The sequence below is a fragment of the Melozone crissalis genome, unplaced genomic scaffold (assembly GCF_028551555.1).
Source record: "Melozone crissalis strain CALT ecotype California unplaced genomic scaffold, PUWL_Pcris_2 ptg000042l_1, whole genome shotgun sequence".
Lineage (NCBI taxonomy): Eukaryota > Metazoa > Chordata > Aves > Passeriformes > Passerellidae > Melozone > Melozone crissalis.
Window position 1 is genome coordinate 2,740,038 of NW_026535820.1, and position 23,278 is coordinate 2,763,315.

The 23,278-nt window shown below is 39.2% G+C and overlaps 1 protein-coding gene across 2 annotated transcripts in view; it reads right to left on the bottom strand.

The window, feature by feature from the left end:
- KCNB2 (potassium voltage-gated channel subfamily B member 2) overlaps positions 1 to 23,278 on the bottom strand; it is a 182,561-nt gene that overhangs the window by 146,651 nt on the left and 12,632 nt on the right. For both annotated transcript variants that reach the window (XM_054285310.1, XM_054285309.1), the window contains one exon: positions 17,902 to 18,586. In XM_054285310.1, coding sequence (XP_054141285.1) covers positions 17,902 to 18,480 — 579 coding nt within the window. In that variant the 5' untranslated portion in view covers positions 18,481 to 18,586. The remainder of the gene's footprint in view (positions 1 to 17,901; positions 18,587 to 23,278) is intronic.

Consider the following 23,278-nt stretch of genomic DNA (forward strand, 5'->3'; position numbering starts at 1 on the left):
TGGGTGCTGGAGGCAAAAGGGATGAACCCTTAGCTCTCTTGCAGCAGGACTGGGTCTGGAGAGCCAGATGAACTCCCAACTACTGATGTGAAGGAGGGCTGAATTCAATCTCAGTGCTGCAGACTTCACATTTAGCAATGTTGCATAGTAATCCAACCAAGTCAATTTTTCTAAAATGCGTGGCATATCTCAAAGTCAACACCTAAATGATTTTGACCCCTAAGCAAAACTCAATTACTGTAAAATACCTCAGTGTGAGTTTAGATGGCTCTCCTCTTCCTCTTCAATTCTTTACAATTTTTTGCAAGTGAATAAAAAACGAACCTTGGAAAAAACATTCCCTATACGTAATTCCATTTCAGCAGCAACTGAAAAACTGGAGTAAAAGGAGTTCAGCTACCAAGAACTTATGGAAGAAATATGATAAAGTGGGATACCTTGGGATTTATGTCAAAAACATGTCTGAAAGAATTGCTTGTGGTTTTTGTCTTCTCCATAAGATAAGTGCTGGAAAGTGCCGACAAGTATTATATCTGAATATATATATACACATACATACAAACACAGACATATACATACATACATATATATGTGTGTGTGTGTGTGTATACAAATACAAAAACTTATGTATAAAAGGACAGAATTCACTTATGGTTTGAAAGCTGGACTGAAAGAGAACACAGGGCAGGGCTGTCTCTTGTCTCCTGGGCTGGGGCTCTGGGGGCCCGCAGTGAGGGGCAGATCAGGATGCTGGGCAGGTCACCCACCCAACAGCTGCAGAACTGAGAGTGTGCTACTATTCTCCTTCTGGTGTTGCTGTAGGAAACCTCTCATGCCTCCTATAGCTCTTTTGTGTCGAGAAATTGTATGTAAAATCTCATTTTTGGCATTATACAATGTCTCTGGGCATTGTAAGAGTGCAGAATACCAGCGTATGAAATCACTCCCATCATGTGAACTGCTGACACTTGAAATGCTCTTTTGATTCCTCTTTTATTTGCACAAGTTGTTAGACTAAAGAGCCAGACACCATATCATTTTCTCACACACAGATCCTCTTATTTCCTATTGTTAGAGAAATAGAACTACCACATATTGTGTCAAGTGACATTTCTTAAATGCTGTAAAATAAAAGAAAAACAATTTCTTTTCTTTTTTAGATTGATACCTTGATTTTTGTTTCATTATACCAAAATCCTTAAGTCTACTGTGAAATAGATATTCCCTTACTAACCCTTCTAAAAATCTCTATACAGAGACTAAGATTTGTGCCAAAGACATTTGATTCTAAAGGACAAACAACTGAGATTATTTTTATTTAGCAGATTTCCTAATCACATACTGCCTTGGCTTCCCTCAGTATATATGAAATTCTCTAACCATATTTCATTATCTCTAGACTTCTGAAAGAGAACTTTTATTAAATCAGTGTCAAAAATCTGAAAGACAAGAATTCAGATATGAGAAATATAAACTCTCTTTACAGTATTTCAATTGTTCCCCTATTTTTACTCAAAGGTTTTATTCTATTCTAAGAACAGTACAAAAATTACAAATTTTATTGATGAAATGATTTTGAAAGTGGTGAGGTGTACCTCTAGTTACAGGGAGTGAGGGGGGAAATTACTGGACTGTCATGTTCTCTCCAGGCTTCAACTTGTTCTCTATGGCTGCCAGACTGTATCCATCTATCTGAGAAACTGCAAGGGTGGAAGCAAAGGGGTAATTGCCTTCCAAAGGAGCCTTGGTGTTCAGCTAACCCCTAATAAAATGAGCATCTGTACGACAGAAAGAGCACCACTGCACAGTGCAACAAAGAAGGTTTCCACATCAGCCTTGTCTGAAAGCAGACCTGACATAAGACACTCCCTAACACGCGCCTGCTCAATATTTGCTTTGCACAAGGACTAAGATTAAGGAAGGCTCATTTCTTTGCTATCTGTCAATGATTCACACTAGCACTCGAAAGAAAAAAAAACATTCTCTTTTATTTCTCAATGCCAACATTTTATGGCCTTGAGAAAGACTAGTAGTTAAATACTTTCAAGCCACAATAAAAGCCCAAGACAACAAAACACAAAAAATCCCAAAGCCCTGAAAATGCAGCAGACTCAAAGGATCAAAACCTGGCTTTCCTGAAGAAAAACAACATTATCTTTTGTGGCTCCAACAATGCAGAGGAGATGGTAACCATCTGTGCAGGAGCAGCGCAGCATCACCTTCTGCAGCGCTGGACACGGATTCCAGCTGCGCTTTGTCACTGGCCTCGGAACAGGGGGAGCTGCTGTCATGGGCAGAGCCAGGGAGGGACACATGTTCCATTTTTCCTGTCATTTCCCTTGGGTGCCTTTTCATAACTACATTCCTGCTAATCAGCTTCACCTCAGAGTTGGGCAGGGCAGCTAGCTTCCCTTCAGGCTGCAGAGTTTCAAGAAGCCCCTACAGTCGCACCTTGTTTGATCAGCTCTGTGGGTATGAGCAGCACAAGGACACGCAGACTCACTAAATAAACTCAAGCAAGTGAAATAGCACTGTTTACCAGAAACAGGCAAACACAAACCTCAGCTAAGGGGCCATTTGACCTTCAAGTACACAAAATGCAGTGTTCTCTCACTCAAAAAACTCCCAGCACAATGCAGTGGGGGAATGTGAAAGAGGAATATGAGCTTTCTCATAGCTGAAATTGTCCATGCTAGGGCACAGCAACAGCAACACACATCTGGAAGCACCCAATGCCAGGAAACACCCAGTGCCAGTGAGAGTACAAAAGAGAATATCTCATCAGGTCTAAACATTTTCTCTTTATTATGTGTTTTTTGCACTTGCAGTCTTTTGGTTCCGTTCACCTTTACACAATCCCTGTCCAGACCCAGATGGTGCAGCAGATAGAAGAGCTGTAGGTTTTCATTCTCTCTGTTTAGGTCTGGGATTGCGGGTTTTTCCTGATAGTGTGAGCTCTTGACTCATGAAGTATAGGAACTTTACTCCAGTGGGAAATTTACTCTGTCATTCCTACATACTTTGTACTTTTACATTACAGGATTTCTCTCCATCAAGGCTCTGAAAGACTTACTTGGCTGACATCCTCAAATAAAACTAGGCATTTCACTTCTTTTGCCTTGTTTTTTTAAACCTACATGGTTTACATAGCACTTTAATATATACTGATCTGTCTGTTTTTACATATTTGGCTTAATTAGGACTCTGCTAGCACTGGGGTTTTTACTGACATTTTTCCTATTCTTATTTAAGTGATAATTTTTTTTTACTTTCTCTCAAGTGGATGATCACCTGATTTTATGTGCTTTTTCACATGATATATTTCCCTTACTTTTTTTTGTAAAAAATTATCATGGTGTCTGCAGTTCACTATTTCATGACACAGAGCAATAACTAAATGCAATGTTAAGGGAAGACTTCATTGACGTTTACCTCCAACATCAATTCTGTTCTTCAGAATGCCCAGTTCAGACATTTTCTGAGCTGTACAAGAGTGAGAAATTGGAACCAGGTAAGGAAACAAATGAAAAAAAGTTAATTCACAGAAGTTTTACACATGTTGTCTAAGAAAATGCCAGGCACCCTGGAACCCTTTGGCAGCCCAGCTGCAGTGCTCCAGTGGCACCAGCCACTGTAACCATGTCCCTGCTGGATGCCATTTGCTGCACTCAGGTTTTCCCTCTCCTGCTCATCACCTGCTCAGCCTGTGAGGTCTCTGGGATTGCACACAGATATTCTCTATTGGCTGGTGCAGCTTGAGAGTAATGGAAATGAACTGTCACCACAAGTCACAATGAACAGGAAATAAATGCCTCCATCCAGACAGCAGCTGCAGGACAGGTCCAACAAGTTATTTACTGTTCTGAAAGCCAAAACTGTAGCCTTGAGTGAATACACAACAGCCTTAGTCCCTCCTTGTCCACTTGCAATAAACTCTGTTTCTTCTCCTTTACAATATGATGAACAAAAAATGTGGAAGACTCAGAACTCCATGGATGGAACTTCCTGGAGGAATCAAGTACCACTCAGTGTGCTGGTCCCTCCACAATGCACAGCAGCACTGAAGCTGTCAGCATGGTCCTCCTGCATGCAAGTTAATAACTTTTGCCTCCTAACCAAGGTGAATTACTATGAAAGTAGCACCAAAGGGTGATCCAATAACCCAGCTTCCAGTCCGGGCTAGAGCAGCTGGAATTAATTTAATAACTTTTGCCTTGCAACCCATTTCAGAATCTGGAGGAAGCTGCCTGTACCCATTATAAACTCTTGCTGTCTAAAGTGTACTGGAAGTGTAGGCAAATTGCAGCATCTCAGAGGAGATATTTAATATTTGCTTACCAAAGCCAAAAGACCAGGATGGAATTAAGAATCAATGACTGTGGATAAATATCTAAAGCAAAATCTGGATGCCTTTGAAGACTTTCTTACACTTTTATCTCAGCTCTTAGCATTTATTAGCATTTATTTTTGGTTTTCCACCCACAAACTCTTTTTTATTGACTGAAATTAAATATTAATTCACTTTTCAAGCTACACTGTAGAAACCTGATCAAAGGCAAATGGTTACTATAATAAGTACTAGTTAAATTCTATAAGTATAAAGTAAATTATAAATTTTCTTCTCAACTATAGCACTGAACTAAACATGTCAAAAGGCTCTGGGACCAACTGACATGTACACCATTACACAGACACACCCACAATATATTGGTTAAAATAGCTTATTTTCTATTAAAAGAAATAGAAACAAGGCAGTTGAGTCTCTTAGACTTGTAAGCTTTCAAATCACTGCCAGCATTATTAAATGAGAACATTATTTAATTACTAATGGTATGAGAGGATAAACTCTGCCTGTTCTAAGTCTAAAATATTCAAGACCAAATTTCCACAGAAATAAAACATGTTCCAGGTGAAAGATCTGGATCCAGCTTCCCACTTTGTCAGAAACTTTCTGTGGGACCTTAAAGCAGATGCAGTGAACCTCAAGTCCACAATTGTACAACAGGGCTTCCCTACTCTGTCAAAAGATTGTAAATCTCAAATCCCTTCAATATTACATGGAACTCAGTAGTAAAAAAATGACAGTAGGGACAGATGAGAACATACATCTACTTGTCTGCATTTAATTTGTAAGCAAGGCTCATTAACTTTGCTCCTCACATACAACAAAATGCTCATGCTTTCTTTAATAGATGTCTTTTCACCCCAGAGGTAAGCCTGTGGCACTAAATCTTTACTAGGATTGATTTACACAACAAAAAAGATGAGAATATTCTCAGGCACAATGTACACCCCTCCCTGGGGTGTCCTGGTTTTGGGTTGGTGTGGTGACATGCTGCTGTGACTGAGCTCAGCACCTCCCTTTGCACAGTGATTTCTGCATGCATATACCCAGCACACACAGAGAAGCTGTCAGTAAACAGGCAGGAACAGCTGTCCCCAGCTTACTTTAAAATTCTGACCTACACAGCTGGAGAAAACACTGCTTTGCTTTCACAGAAGGAATAATCTCACTCACAAGCAGGCTAGTCATCAGACCTCCTCTCTCAGGAGATGGCTGTCACTACTCTGAAGTTCCTGGCTGTGAATTAAGACATGGCAAACTGGAGACCCTTTGTACGGCCACTGCCTATGACTGAAAGGTCTGAAAACAGAAACAAAAGTTATTTGAGATAACGTGCTAAGAATTTTTAAAAAGAAAGGCGTAATAATGCAATGGATTTTAGGAATAAAAGCCCTAATAGGCATTGGGATTTCAATACATGTAGATACTTGCTGATTATATTTCTTTTATTCCCTACCCTATCCTTGGTCTTCTATTCTGGACTGCCTATTTATTTTCTTTTTTTTTGCATCCTTACCATACGAAGCAATGCCAGCTGCACAGTTGACATTAGGTCACTTATACAAGGTGCAATTTAATGATCTAAATTGCTTACTTATTCCAGCTAACATGCATCTTGCTCCTGATACACATTTCCTGCCTTTGGCACATGACAAGCCAGGCAGAGCTCTGACACCCTGCTCTGTCCCCAAGGCAGCCTGTCCCCAAAACAGGCTGCAGCCCAGCTGCCCCAGAGTGAGCCCTTGTGCAGAGCCCTCCACTTGCCCAGGGCTGTTTGCTGGTGAGGCTCCAAGCAGCACAAGCTGCACTGCAGAGCCTGAGCTCTCATCATCACCAAGCCTGGTGGCCTTGAGGGTTTCCTATGGTCAAAGGACATACACAATATTGTGCAGAAGAACCTGAGCGCACTTGCACAACTGGGACTACAGATCTTGCATGGAAGGGGAAGGAAATACTGCTTTTGCTGTTCAGACACAACCTGGCTCTGTGCTTTTTATGTACAATTTGATCTATTATCTTGCTCCCATTTTTTTTTTGAATACTGTAATTGTCCTTTGTGTTTCAAGATAGCACCTTAAGTCTAGAATCTACCTTAGCTGTGAAAACTTACCAAACAATGAATGCCAAAGTATTTGACATCATTGAATAAATTTATCAGCCTTTTTCATCCACAGAAAAATGTATCTTCTTTTTTTTTATTACACACTGGATCAGTGTTAAATCAGTGCACATCAGTCAATGGTTGGTTGCCTTTCTTCTATAAACACAGAGATCTCAGGTGACTTAGGTGAACATCTCTCTGGAGGGGAGGTTTCCTTCCAAAGATGTTTTAAAGCAATAGTTATGGTGATATTAAAAAAAAAAATTAGAAAATATGTAAAAATGTTGTGAGATTCTTTGGTTTAGACCTAAAGAAAAAAAGAAAGATTGGCTTGACTTCTGATTGACTCCTTCATGAATTTGCAATAGAGAAAAGAAAAATTTAGTTTTGGACCGATGGGAAAGGAAAAAGGGGAAATCCAATTGAAAATCTCTGTTCCTCTTTTGCATTTTACTTATGTCAACTCTAGGCAGGTTCAGTACCATTTCTGTGTCCAGAGGTGCTGTTTGTCTATGGCACAGCACTGAAGAACTGTTCCTCCATCCATCATCACATGAATGGAATAAGGAAGGATTGCCATGTGTGCTCCTGCAGCAAACTGATGTGCCACAAGGATCCATGATGGCACATGTCCAAGCTGCTCCTCCTCTCAGGAACACTCTTGAGTTCAGCCTAGTTCCCAAGGGATAATATTTCTTTTCACACAATTGGAATATGAGAAAAGGTTCAGAGGTTTTGAAGGTTTTCTTCCCATCTTCCATTTTAAAAATGGAGGGGGCAAAGGCATCACAGAGCTTTGCAGTTGTGCTCCTGCTTACAGGAACCCAGGTTCTCCTGCTGCTCCCATGCTGGCTTTCAGCTTGGCTTCACAAGGAGGAGACATCTGTGCCTGCCCTGTGCCCTTTCCAGCTGCCACCTGCCTTCCAGTAAGGCCCTGGGGGGGGGATGCCTCCATGAAAGCAAAAAAACCCTCCCAATAACCGCACTCACTTAACCACCTCTGTCACACACAGCCTCCTTCTCAGGAACATGGGTTTAGGTAAGGGCTGGGTTTTGTTACTAAACCCATTTAGAGAGGAAACTGATGCTGGAGTTAGAAATGCTGAAGTTACGTTAATCTGAATCATTACTGCTGAAATGCTTCAGACATGTTATCAGAGATTCAGTGCAATAATGGATATTTCTAAGATTAGGTTTTTCCCTTCAATTTCATACCCGCCTAAACGAAAAAATTTGTTTTCAATTAACAACAGAAATCAGACTGAGAGGGGACACCTGTGAGTCAGACATAGCAGCTCTCATCATCAAAGCATCTCATCATCATCAAAGGAAATTAATTTGCTTTCAGAAAAGAGGAGTATTTCAGAAGAGCTTATTCTTCATACCGACATTACTAACATCAGTTACACAATATTGTAATAAGACTTGTCCCACCATTCTGTGTTGACACGTACTAAGAATGCTTCCTAAAGAGCACATCTAGCCTTCATCTACTCCCTCTATAATACACTCATCAAGCAAATTATTTTTCAGTCCAAGAGCTCTCATCTCTAGCTACTCTAATTAAAAGACCTCCTCTTCAACTTACTTATTTAATCCAAAACTACACATATACGTACGTAGCAAACTGTGTTGATTCCTCCTAAATTCAACAGACTGAAGAAGCACTGAAAAGCTAAGAGGAATTATTCACCATTTCACTATTACTGGAGCACCTACAGTATTTTGAGTAAGTTTGTCATATGTAATCCATGAACACCAACCTCACTATCCGGCAGGAGAATATATCAATCTAAAATGCAGATTACAATAAATTAGTATCAAGTTCACAGAATTATTGACCTGAGTAATGTGTCCATCCTGCTTCAATTCTAAAAAAACTCTATAGAGTTCACTGAAACAGGACTGGCCTCATCCTATGTACTCTTTTCATATTACACATTTTGCCTTTTGTGCTAAATGCAGGTAGCCATAGCCTAAAGAATTTTTAAGTCAATGTTAGTGTTACAACTGAATTCAGGGGCACTAACCAAATTTTTCTGTGCTATCATCTCACAAAATGAAACTGTATGCATACATGTATAGACCACAGGCCAAGATACTTTTGGAACAGTTTTTTTCAAATAGTATTTAACTCCACAAAAGAATTTATATTAATATTTTTAAAAGATGACAGATGAAAATACAAAAGCTTTGTGAAAGTAACAGAAATGGAAATGAGTTTCCAATTTTTCTCAGAATAAGCCTGTAACACATTTATCAGTCTTCAAAAGAACAGCCTTACCTACTTTATTTTAGCGATACCCATTGTTCTCCAGAAAAACCTCCCCCAAAGTCAAACACACTGGTGGATACTTCAGTAAAACAGAACAGACAGGTCATCCAAGGATCCTTCAGTAAGCAGTCCAAAAGGAGGCTATAGTGCTTGGGAAACACTGTGTGAACGTGAGTTTGTAACAACAAAGCTTGATGTCATTTCTGTCTGTCACAGAAATCCAACTGACTGAAGGAGTAGGAAAAATTGAACCATCTCAGGAGTTAGCCAAAAATACCATCCCCAGGAATACATGAAATCACAGCAAGCTTAACTGTCCCAAAGCATGCCAGCCAGCAGCAATCCCTTGCAATGGGGCATTCTGCAAGGGGCCAGTGGTACCTGAAACTGTCACTGCCACTCGCTTGTCCCTGGGACAGCTCCGCCCTGTGCTGGAACTGTGCTCGTGTACTGGAGCTTTTAGCAATGTCTGACCCTTGTGGTTGCATCAAGAGGGACTAAATGATGGATGATTGAAGACAGTGAACTCTGGCTAACAAATGTGCCCCAGAATCCTGCAGTGAGGCTCATTGCTGCCTTGGAAAGGAAAGCTCCCCCTTTATGAGCTTTTTTGTGAAGAACAGCTCTTTTTGGACTTTCCATTCTTATCTTTTAGAGACGAGGACAGAATATCTTAGAAAACCCCAGAAGATTTTTCATTAGTTTGGTGAAGCACCAGTTTTTAGGCAGAAGCTTAGTGGAGCACAACATCATTTCCACAAGCATGAGGCATAAAAGATTCTCAGTGAGGAATGAACTTGAGCATCAGAGGTCAGGTAAGACTAAACTCAGGAGTTCACCTTTTCATTCAGATAAAAGCTTCCTCAGATTGCAGGTTTGCATCCCATGGCTCCTGTCTTTCCCTGCATTTTAGAAGAAATCCTGTATGAATATTTATTACAAGTAGCTACATGATGATCTGAAAATTCAGCAAATATGATTCAGGCAGTTTGTAGGCACTTAAATACTGAAAGAAAACTACTGCTCTGATAGCTTCAGCCATCTCATATATCTTCTTGATGTGCAATATTGTGAGCAATTTTTTTTTAATGGCTCAGCTGTCAGTGTTGTATACACTTATATATAGTGTATGTGTAAGATAAACTCCAATAAATCCAAACATTTATTTTGGAAATAAAGGCTAGTTGGTAATATTTAGAATTAATGGTTACAGTGCCAGAGTAAGCATGTTTTTCAAAGATAATTTTCCCCCTCCCATGGCTGCTCAAAAACACCAGAAGAGCTGTCTCAGGTATGGTATGTGAGTACAGGTATGGGCTCACCTATAATGCTGTAACACTCATGTGGAAAGGATACTGCATGCTTATGAAATTACTTAAAATGTAGAACTGTTTTCTGAGTCCCACCCAGTGTAAATCAAATTCACTCATCCCACCTGAAATCCTGGCCTTTTTTCATGCTTTCCCAAAAAGAGAACGACCAAGGCATATTAAGAGCAGACTGTGGAGGCTTCACATAAGGACTGTACTGGGATCCTGTTTTAATCTCAAAGTCATTTTGAAACAGCTGTGCCAGTGCCACTTGCTTGTTTTCAATATTCCCTCAAAGGACCTGGTTTTCAGTGCTATGTGTCAAATATTCACATATCTTCATCAAATAGAAAACTCATGAGTCTGCCATATGTCATGCTAAATACCATGGGTTTTTTTCTGAAATAAATAACATGCAACAGTCTGTTTGGCTTCCCAGTCACTTGGGAGCGACTTTTTGTTGTTCTGCATCTTGCAACAAAATCGGAGAGCCAAACAAAGGCCAGTTTGCAGGGGATCATATGGATTTGTTTTGCCTCTCAGCTCTGCAAAAGCCAGACAGAGCCTGTTTATCCAGACAATAAGATGCAGCCCTTTGTGTCCCATAGATTTTGCCTGGATAATGTTTCATCATTTAATTCATTACTGTATCTCCCTGACATCTGATTCCTTCCAAATATCTTACATGAGAGAAGACAATACACTGGCAGCTGCTTATAAAAACATGGAACGGAAATGCAACATTTTTAGGACATATGATCTGCCCCTGGGTGAAGGGAAAGGCACAACAGCCTGGTCTGCCCCCTCAGGCATTACCCAGCTTAAGTGACAAGTCACAGCTGAAAATCCAGCTCATGAGATGCCTCTGATTTTGTGAGGGGCATGTAATGCCCAAAGCATCACCCTCCTAACCAGAAATACTGCAGGACATATTTTAAAAGACATATACCATTGATGCTACTCTACACTCAAGAGATAGTAACAGCATAAAAACAGGAATATGATCTGTGGTAAAAGAAGCTGTTGTTGTAGTTAAATTACTCTTCTAAGTTAAATTAAGTTAATTTGCTCTCCTAAATTAGGGATGCAAGGTGCTGGGGTGAATTGGAATAAATGCTTTCTATCCATTATGGCAAAGGATAGCTGCTCTCATGCAGATGGTACCTGCTGGTAAATCACTGTAATTTCATATATCCTAAATTCTAGTAGGTTTCTCTGTGCAAGAGCTACTGTGTGATTCTGTGAATGGCGTCACAAGTGCAGGCATATTCTCTTCATTACTGTAAAACTTTGTTTTGCAAAACATTACCAGTTAGATATTACCAAATACGAAAAATTGATTTCTCCAATTTTTAAAATAATTATTCTTGCCTTTTTCTTCCTCCTTTAACAAGACTTATCATAAATCCCCTTTGCTTTTCCTTAATGTATCCATAAAACCAGAGTCAGGGAAGCCCCTTATCACAGCTACAGAAGTACAGCTCTCATCCCTTTGTTCATACAGGGAATGGGGATATTCCCTGGTGCCAGTGCTTGATGCCAGTGATGGACTGTTATAAAATGAGTCACTGCATCTTTACCCTTGGCACTGCTTCCACAATTTCAGCATCTGTTTTACTGAGAATTAAGTGCCAATAATAAGCAATGGGGTTCAAAGGACATTTCACTCATTCCAATAGCAGTTTTGGGTAAGTTTTTTAATAAGTTTGCACACCACTGATAAAATCTCAGGGCTGAAGGGAACCTGTATGTAACTGAGGTACTGAACACCTCTGAAGCAAGACAGATCAGATGGTAGCTGTATTCCCATGACACCTTAAACTGACCAAAAATGCTGAATCATGGGTTACATGATACTTCATACAAGAACTAAATAGAAGGCAAATAATCTTTTAATGACCAGCTCAGCAGTGAGCATATGTAAGTTCTTCAAACAAAATCAATTAACTACTGTCAGTCTTCTTTGTTCCTTGATATAATATCTATTGAAAAAGCAATAAATTCCCTTATCTTTCAAGACATTAAAACACTTGAGTTATTAAATATGAATGACTAGGATCCAATATAATCTCCTTGTCTTACAGTCACATTGACTGACTTTATCATTTGGCACAAGAAATAACTTCACCTTAAAAGCAAAGTGTGGTAATGAGTCTCCTTGGAAGAAACAATTGTGAAATGAAGACACCTATTTATTACCAGTGACCATTCTCTGTGCTTTACTGTAACTTATTTTCAGCAGTCAAATTTCTATGAAGTATTGGGAGTGACAATGCAAATTATATTATTCCTGGTAGTCCATTTGAATAAAAGTTTGTGACAGGATTGCTCCAAAAAATAAGTTTAAACCAGAGGTCAGACAGAAGTTCAAGCCACATACCAGCCAGAAAAGAACACTTTTCTCCAATTAATATCCTGCCCTGAGGTATATCATAACATACCAATAAGCTAAGTTTTTCTAAAGTACTTTGAGTGTATATGGTTTACCTTCAACCCAAAAGGAACCAGTAGCATACCATTAATTAGGGTTTACCCCTGAATGAACACTGTGACAATCCAATTTCTGAGGACTTGCAAAGGAAAAATGAAGTGTCCTGTATGATACTCTGCTCTGTTCTGGTCATGCATAGTGACTCTGCTAATTTCCACTCACTCCAAGACCACTTTTAAGCTGCTTTATAAGGAACAGGCATGAGAGTAAGTGTGAATTATACATAAGACTGTGGAAAGTAAGAATCAGGCCCCTAATGTAAAATAGGTGTCTTGCTTCTCTTGGCAAGTCACTGTGGCAAGCCCAACCAAAATGCACTTGTAGCTAAAAAAATATTGGTGGCCTAAATCTCCTCTTGTGCTCTCCTGCTTTTTTTTTTCCCACCCCAAAGGAATTTTTGTTCACAAAAGGGATTAGTTACTCAATACTGCACACAAAGTCTTCACAATTTCCAGTCAGGCTTGGGATAATTATACCTTCTGTAATCCACAATCCACTAGGTTAGCTGATGAATTAGTGTGCTTTTTACAAAGAAGTAATACTCATGTTACAATTTGTAACACAAACCAAAATAAAAAATCCTCTGAAAACTAACCCAAAGAAAAACAGAAATCAATAAAATAAGGGAAAATCAGCCATGCAGTGAAACAAACAGAATTAACAGAGAACACTTTCAACCCTATCAGGTTTCAGTTTAAATAAAGCAAACCCCATACTGCAGAAACACAAAGGCCAATGTTTTCCCCTTCTATGTATGTACATCAACAGGGGTTATGCAAAAATTCAAGGACAGAATGTGACTGAATAGTAATTTTTTAAATTATTTTGTACTACCTTTTATACTTGATCATTTAGTAGTCACATTGAGTTTGATGCAAATATTCATATGAGAAAAAATAACTTGCATAAGAAAGAAGTGTAGAATCAATCACAATCAATAACATCCTAGTTGTATTCAAAGGGGCAACATGGAATATAAAACACAAATTGGAAAATCTGAGTTATATTTATTGATAATGTTACTTTAAGGTAATTAAAATATTCTTGTAGATGAAAGGTGATAAGTCACTATCAGATATCTTTAGGCAGACATAGGATCTTTGTTACTCCTGGATATTCCACTTCTTTCTTGTTTCATTCACTCTATGTTTACAGTAAAACATCTTGACTAGATGCTTAAGATTTAGCCCAAAAGAGCTTCATCAGTGTTAAAAACCAGAGAAAATAATCAGGCTGTTGGAGCCACTAAGCAAGAATGAAAGGAAGAGCTCGTGCATTAACACTTTGAAAGACATACTAAATGTGTGGGTTCATTTGATTCATACTCATTCCAAAGTAAGGCTCTGATTTTGGGAGCACTGCACAAAACAATGTCCTCAGACACACCTGACATTGGCTCAGGTAGGTGCTCTCCTAAAATGCCAGTTCCACGAGGCGCAGACCATAAACACTGATGCAATCCAGCTGCACAAAGTTCACATCTGGCTGAAGTCAGTGCTCATTCTGGTATCTGTTGAGGACTTTTACACTACTGACAGGTTGGTCAGAGCTGCTGCTGCACTAAGGAGACTGTTATAGGTCCAGCAGCTGCAAATAAAAGACTAAATGATGGCTGATAGCATAAGTAAAATATTTTTTTTAAGGACAGTTTTCACAAACTACTGGTTACACAATAAGTATAAATAAATGCCTGGTCTAAAAACTCAGATGTTATTCTGGACCAAAGAATGCCAGACACATACAAAACTCTGGGGTTTTCAGATCAGGCTTTGGGACTTCTCTGGGATTTAAAATATGCAAAATTCCTGTCCTTCATAAATTCCAGCACTGCTTCTCATTCCATAGCACTGTACAAGTCTGAAATGGCTGGACTTCTGCACATCTTTATCTTAATCCTACTTAAAAAGCTTATGAATGAGAGCACTGGAAAATGGAGGCAAATCCTGTTTTCCTCAGCTGAAATGTCTACTGAATTCACAACTGTTTACTGAACTCCTGGGATGAGGACAAAGCAAGAATAGCTGTGCCTCTAATACGGTAATTAGTGACTGAGATGAGGTGCACATATGCATTTACTAAATAGAAAAAAATCAAAAAGTTAATTGTGTCTGTACTGTGCAACAGTACTTGACCTATAATATTCCTTTTTTTACTAGCTAAACATAGTTTTAATTTCTTGCCACACATTCTTCTTGCTTTCTCTTATTTATTGTGGCATATCCTGTAAAATGCATACTGCTCATTCACTGTCACCTTGCTCTGTCTCACCTTGCTGTAAGTGAAGTCAGTGGCAAACCTTCACTGACCTCGAAAGGAGCAGGATTTGTCCTGAGATGCCTAATCCAAAGCAGGACTCCCTCTTAATTCAGTAAGCTTTGGATCAGACCTAGAAGGGTTCTTAGCAGAATCAAGAAGTGGCAAGACACAGTCACATATCAAAACCACATCCGAGTATTTATCTCACATTTCTAATCTTTGATGTGAAAGGGATTAAAAAGCAAGCTGTTCCTGTCAACTGCTTGGATGCCACACAGGATTTAAATGGCTGAACAAGAACCTATAGGATATTTATGCACATCCATTTGGTTTAATTTCTTCAAAAGGCAGCTAATATTTGAATTTGAGGCTTATGGTAGTATTTCCTCACTTGCTTCCCAACTTGCTACTGTCAAAATCCCACCATCCTTTCTATTCCTACAGAGGAAATAAGATGTTTGTGCTTCTTGTCTCAGGACAAACTAGAAACTTATTTGACCAAACACAAAAATGAAAAATCTAAAAGAGATGTTATCTAAACACTTCAGACAAAATCTTGCCAGTGATCCTAACGCAGTCTGTTTCAAAATGCATTCAACTGATTCCACCATATCTTGTTTTATTTTACTAAGGTAAAATGTGTTGTGATGGGCTTTGCTCTCCTTTATGTCATTCAGCCAAGTTTCTATAGCTGTCTGAGCTGCCATGGGAATATCTGACAATGATTTTGGCTCATATATGTATTTACAGACTGAAGGTGACTAGATAGAGAAACTGACTGCATGAATTATGGTGACTTCTAACTACCAGAACCACAGAAACCACATCAAATGGCATTAACTTAGACAAGAGGCAATTGAAATAATGAAAATCATTACATGTGTACAAGTGCAATGTGAAACTCCCCGTAGCAAGAAAGAACTATAACATTGAATCAAATTAGAGCATGAAGGGAAAAGGAAATAAAAAGTTAAAAAATAATTATTTAGACATCTGGGGAAATTGAAGAAACAGCCACATCTATCTGCAAAATCTGAGGAGAAATCTGCTCGGAGTGACCAAAGGGGGATTTTCTTAAAAGCTGAGGGTCAGCCTAACTTCTTTTAGCAAATGCATGATGGGGCACTGTGTAAGTCATAAGAACAGTTTGATGAATGGCAGGCACTCATGCAAGTTTAACCATCCTATATTTCTGCATTTATTCAACATGCAAATGAATGAAAGCAAGTCACAGGCAAAGAATGCAAAAATCAGTATATTACTTTTGTTTTATTCATCTGCTTCATCTTGCTGTGTTGACTCCTACCCAGTCTTAGGAAAACACTAATTAAGCATATGTCTCAAGCCTTAGAGACAACTGCCTTGGTTTCTGTATATGGAAGAGGAAACATTTCACACACAGATCTGCCTGCTGGATGTCTCTGGGGCGCTGTCCGTGGCCAGGTGATCCCGCAGGTCGCGCGCAGCGTGTTCAGCAGCGTGGCTCAGACAGGATTTCCTCCTGCCCGCATCCAGGAGGAGAGGTCCCTCATGGAACACACTGGTGACGTTTCAAGGTGTGCAGGACTGAGAAGCTGGGCCCTGAGCCCTGCAGGCAGTGCAGGAGCTGTGTCACAGAAGAGCTACAGGAGCTGATGGATGTTATCTTGCACCAGGGGATCACGGTGCGTAACACGGCCTCCCTGAACCCTTTCTGGCAAAACTTACGCCCATCTGCTTCCCCTCTGCTCTTTCTCCTGGAGAGGAACATATGGCCCAGAATATGTATCTTGGAAGCAGAAAATGTATTCATGTAGTTTTCTAAAATATTCTGAATAAATTTATTCATGTAGTTTTCTAAAATATTCTGAATACATTCATTTTTCTCCTATAAGCTTTTATTCCACTTACGAACCTTAAATTCTGCCACAACATTTTTTTTAATAGAGTTCCTTGCTTAAAAAGTTAGGCAGCTCACAATGAAAAATGAAAATTTAAAAAAACCCCCATGTTTTGTACCTCAATAGTAAGAGTTACTATTGGAAGAAAAATTTTTGCCAGAATTCTCATATTTTTGTCCATTGAAACATCATATTTAATACTTACCTTGGTCCAAGAGCAATGCATCCAATAACAAACAACAACAGAAGAGAATAAAGCCACAGTTAAGCTTAACATGAACACCTAAACATCAAACACTTTAGAATCATTCCAACTGGAGATGAGCTTCCAAAATTTACCTCACATTAATTAGTGCTTCACACCACAAACAGAACAACTAAGTTCCTCAAGATGCAAGAAAATCTTTGTTTTAAATACCAGTACCAATATCTGTGTGTGCAGTCCCATTTCCACAACCAGGGTAAACTTTTCCGTTGTATCAGTGAAACTTCAGCCAACTTCCCTGTTTGGAGACTGCAGAACTGGACCCAGGATCCATCTGAATTCGTTCTCACTTCTGACTAAATATATATAAACTTTACACATCTATATTTGTGTGTGTACATGTATAGAACACATACTTGTTTATATACATATACCTGTATACACATAAATATGCATGCATAAAAATATACATATGCATTAATATTTTAGTATTTTTATACAAAACACTCTAATTCTTGCTTGCAAAAATGGAGTATAAGAGAAAACATGCCAAAATAAAACCATGCCAGACCAGCTGATGGTTCTTTGATAGCTTATCCAGCACAACCCACCAAACACTGACACACCACATATGCAGGGCCTGTAATGGGACAAGCAACACTGAAGTGGATGTTTGTCATAAGCAAATACTTTTCTAACAAACAAGTAGATAATGTACTCTGTCTGCATTTTCATTGAAGTGTTTCATATGGAGTCTATTAAGAATCACACAGAAGTTTCTCATCACATACAGCAAAAGCAAAGTACAGTACAGTAGTACAGTAGTTGCCTAAAAACAACTGAACTAAACAGGATTCCGTCTGCTGATTTCAGTGGGTTTAGGACAGATCTGGGTGTTTTCACTAAATGATATGTAGATTTTTAGATTCTTCTTTTCTCTAAATATTTTAACAGATGTTGTTGATTCCTACAAGTCAGATGCATGGGTCATGAAACCATTTTCTACCATCTTTGTATTAAGCCTATTGTTTATCCTACCTTTGCTGCAACAGATGAGTTGGGTTTCTCAAGCAAGTCCCAAAGCTTCTTCCTTTTCTCTGGGCAGCAGGTATTATCAAACTCTTCCCCTTCTCTCTCTCGCAATGTCTCTGCCTCTCTCCTCAGTTCCTCATTCATTTGCTCTTTCTTTTGATGGTATCTTGCCTGGCAGCAAGATTCTAAATATATTTCATCAATCCCCCAGTAATCAAGCTCCTGGCCAAAAGAGAGAGCACACATTTCTTCCATCATATGTAGTTTCCCTGTCCTGTAGAAATTCAAAATGGAAGTGAAAGCCCCTGGGTGTCGATCAAAAAAATACTCATTTTCATTCAGATTATAGTCATCACATACTTCTAGCAGAGATTCATGGGTATTGCAGTCTCTGAGCTTTCCCAATCGTGTCCTTGGAAGTCTGTCCAAAGTCCTCCACAGCACTTCATGGTTGAGTCCACCAACATTTATTTTAACTCTCCGCGAACAGGCTTTGCTCCTGATGATCTCCACTGGCTCCGGAGGCAGAGAAAGGGTGGACCTTGAAGACTTTTTGGTGATCCCTGGTGGAGCTTTCTCAGCCATTCTGAAAAAGATGAAGTTGTAACACCAGAGTCTGTAGGAAAATGAGCTTGGAGACTAGGAATATTTGGGCAGAATCCTCTTCAGACAGACACCTCCATTCCTGAATCTAAAAAAGACAAAAAATTAAAATATTGCCAGGTACAATGCATCCCCCAATATCTCTTTCTCTCTTTTTCCATACTTTCACATGCAGATGAAAATTTAATGATTGCAATTTACCCTCTTTATAGTGATACTCTTTGTGGTAATATCCAGAAGCACTGGAATAGCTGGAACAGCTAAGAGCACTATGCTTAAGCAAAGGAAAAACTCACTGGAATTCCTGTATTTGTGAAAATCAACTGCTACAATTTGTAAGAATGACTTGGTTTTTTTTAAGAATCAGTTTCTGATGCAGCTGTGTTAGCTTAATCTGATTACTTATCTTTCAATGTGTGAGGTGTTCAAGTGGAAAGATTATAGGGATATCTATAAGTAAAGACACAGGCTAGTCTACTTTTTATTGAGAAATTCAAATTTGGGAGACTGCAACGGAATAAAACAATCACAGTATATCGAAATCTCCACACCAAGCTGCTTCCCTCCTTGTTCCAATTCAAATCAATCTGTATTATTTCATGGGTAAATGTTATTTACCAAACAATTCAAATGCCATCCTGAGAAGTCGGATTTTTTTACCACCACCCAGCACTTATTTCTCTACAAATGAGTGAAAAGAATCCTAAGTCTTTGTGGCCAGCTGACCAGTAATACATGTTATACAGGCAAGGGCTGTGCATGCAGTTTTCTGGAACCTCTGCAAGGCTCTTTCCCTGCCCCACTGTTCACCTGTTACATTGCTGCAGACATGAGTGCATGACAGCAATCAGTGACCTCAGTTTCAATAACCCACAAGTGCATCCTCCCTCACTGTGCCCAGTGCTTCAGAGAACTCTGAGGTGCACCTGCTTGTCACTAAGTGCAGAACACCAGAATCAATCAGGAAGGAAACCCACCCACCAGCTCTACTGCTGCCAGCTGTCAGACACAGTGCTTAAATATTCACCTAGCAATAGTATCATGGCCCAAAGAATGCTTAGACAAGGCTTCTGTTTCAAACTCGGAAAGTCCTCAGTAATTCCCAGAATTGACATCTCCTCCTCCTGTTCTCAGCAAATCAACAATTCAACAATCTGGTTGTTTGTTTGTTTGTTTGGTTTTTTTATTTGCTTGTTTTGTTTTGCTTGAAGTGAAATAAGTCCAGCAAATAAAAGAATTTGAAGTGTACAAGAATTTGATCATCTTTGCAGAGCAAAGCATGAAAGTTGTGCTGGGAGGGATTTCTGCTTACAAATACAGCAGGAGTGAACACCTGGGAGGGGTTTGAACTGTTTGTACTGAAGTACCAGTTGGCACAAGAACAAATAGGTACAAACTCATCATAAGAAAAGGCAGAAATCTGTAAGCGAATTAGAAGGTCACACAGACCAGATCCACACCAGAGCAGTGAGGATTTAGAATAACCCTTTACTAGAAGTATCAGGAAAAACAAAGAATAATTCCAGTGTGTCCTCTGACATGCCCATGATGGTATTGACTATGTTGCTGGTATAAAATCAAAATTGCTAAACTTCATTACAGCTAAACTTTAAAAGTTCCTCCACCAATAGATAGAATGAGGTGCAGTCAACTGCAGCTCAGGTATGACTGTAATTTCCAAAAACATCGGAAAAGAGGAAAATTACTTATGAGGAAAATACTTACATCTAAAGATTTACGTCTTTGTTTTGTTTTGTGCATAATCCCAAAATTGCTAAATCATGGCAACATCCCAGAACACCACAATTTTAGTTACCAATTTCACTGTCAAGCTGAACTTCAAAACTCTAAGGATCCAAATATTTTGCATCTTCCCATCCACTGCCTCCAGCACTGCATTGTGAGGATCCCTCCTCATCTCCCAGTGCAACCCAGAGCACTTCTATGCCTAACTACATAAGGGTTTAAGCCTGTAACATTTACCTTCATTGACAAAAATGATTATCTGATAACTTCACTTTCAAAGATAAATGTCCTATCAAAAATCAAAGCCCTAACATCAGTAGGTTTGCATAATATATATCCCTTTCTTTTGTGTGTGTTTTGGTTTTTTCCCTCTTGACCTTAGGCTGATTTTTTTCTCTGGTTTTACCCTCCTCCTCATTGCCTTATATGCAGGGGGATGATGGTGAGGCTTCTGAGAAGTGAGGGACTCCAATCCTTGCAAGATCTCCTCACTTAAGCATTTCCTAGTGATCTGTGATGCATTTATCAGTCTTCTGACATACAGACAGCTACACAAAGAGTAAACAGTTATGAGAGGATATTTCTCTACACAGAAAATGTTTGCAAACTCTATTTTTAAAAAAATCTTTCTAGATTTCAATGCACAATGATATTTCTCCTTTAAAGGTTGTCTTACTTTAGAAAACAAAAGAATTTAAGAAATTCATAAAGAGGTTTTGTTATTCTTCATGAAATCAGTCAAGTCTTCAGGCATTTCCTAGAGAGGTTCACAAGTTTATTCACTATTGTATCTCAGGGATTTATTTTTCTGTTTTTAAAATGAAATGAAATGAAATGAAAATGTGTACCTTAATATTAGCAATATCAACGAAAAACACAATAAAGATCAAGCATCTCATCTGATTAATCTTAAGTTAACCATATCCTTATTTATTTTTTCTGATTGCAGAAACAAAGGATTAACAAGACTCTGCGTTGTTTTAACTTTTCTGCAGTGTAGTTACCAGGCATATTTTTTAAACAATGCAAATACTCTAGTGTCACCATGACTGGTCTAAAGCTGATAAAACATTTTTTGATTTTTCAGTAGAATTATTGGTTGCATTTTCCTACTTGAGAATATGTGGCTTTTCTAAAAAACTTTCAAAATCCTGGTGGTCATACTGAAGTCAGCAGTGAAACATCATTAAGTTTAGTGTTGAGAATGTGCTATGTACATATGCATGTACCAAGGGATGAACCACCATTCAAAAAATGAAGTATTCTGAAAAGATTAAAAAAGCACATTGTCCCAAGTGAAGAATCTTGAACCATGAGGCTGATTTTATGCCTTTTTTACAGAGCTCATCACTGAAATATGCATTGAAGAAGGAGGATGTATAACTTAAAAATAAATAAATGAATTATTTTAGTTTCCTTCATAAGTGCTTTTCTTCCCACCTTCTTTCATTCTTCATACCTTCTTTAGTTCTCTGATGATAATTTTTTTAAAATTTCTTCCTGTACAGCTTTTCCCCAAACCTTGTCTAAAAAGCCTGGTTTTAACTGTGCCTTTAACAACAACACAACCAACAGCCTCTACTTTCACAGTCATAGGGTCCCTTTACCATCTTCACAGCCCTCCTCTGGGCACTCTGCAATAGTTTTATATGATTATATTGTGGCACCCAAAACCGCCCCCAGCACTCGAGGTGAGGCTGCCCCAGTGCAGAGCAGAGCAGGACAATCCCCTCCCCTGCCCAGCTGGCCATGCTGTGCCTGATGCCCCCAGGGCAGGGTTGGCCCTCCTGGCTGACAGGGCACTGCTGGCTCAGATTCAACTTGCCAACAACCAGGACCACCGGATTCTCTTTCCACAGCATTGCTCTCCAGCCTCTCATTTCCCTGTCTGCACATCCATCCAGGGTTGTCCCATCCCAGGTGCAGAAACTGAACATTAGTCCTTGTTACACTTCATGGGGTTGGTGTTTGCTCATCTCTCCAATTTATCCAGGTCTCTCTGCAGGGCCTCCCTGCCTTCAAGGGAGTCGACAGCTCCTCCCAGTTTAGTATTCTCAGTGAATGTAATATCCCTCCCAGTCCTACATCCAGGTAATTTATGAAGACGTTGAAGAGCACAGGGCTGAGGATGGAGCCCTGCAGAACCCCATGAGTGACAGGCCCGTCCGATGTCACCCATTTACTGTAACCCTTTGTGCCTGACTCATGAGCCAGCTGCTCACCCATCCCATGATGTGTTTATCCAGCTGTGGGCTGGACATTTATCCAGAAGGATCCTGTGAGAGATGGTACCAAAAGCCTTACTGAAATCTAAAAAAGATTACACCCACTGCCTTCCCCCATCAACTAAGTGGGTCACCTTGTCGAAAAAGGAAATTGCCCTTATGTTACTATATAACATTTCTAACTTGACAAGTCACATAATCAATTTAATACAAAATCACCAGATCTTTCATTATAACAAAATTTTACAAGTGAGGTTACCTTTACAATTTATTAAATTATGTTTCTGGATTTCAGCTACTGTAACTAACTCAGAAGATTTTTTTTTTTTCATAAGAAGACTTAAAACACTTTTCATCTTGGCTCATTGCCTTATCCTTCAGGCTGTGTGCAATTCCACCACACACCTTGTCCACCATGGGCTAGTAATAAATGTAACTGTCACTTGGGAGGCAGGCAAAGCCAGCCTGGTGATAGAAGAAGCCAGCAGGTCTGAAGAGTCTAAGATCAATGTGCTAGATTTCTTCATATGCAAAAATGCTCATCAAAATCAAGGAAGATCTAGGGAAACAATTGTTGCTTTTACCAGTTTAGCTGTTACAACTGACTAAAGGCTTAAAAATTTCAGGCTGTGTTTAATGCAGGTATGTAACACTTTCCGGGAAAATTAGCTTTAGGTTTTGTAGGTGTAATGCCAGGGGAAATTCTGAGCAGACATTAGGAAAAATTGGTAGAGAAAATTGGTAGAGAAAAAGACAAATTCTACCCCCATATATAAGAGCAAATCTAGATAAACCCTGCATTCTTCCTG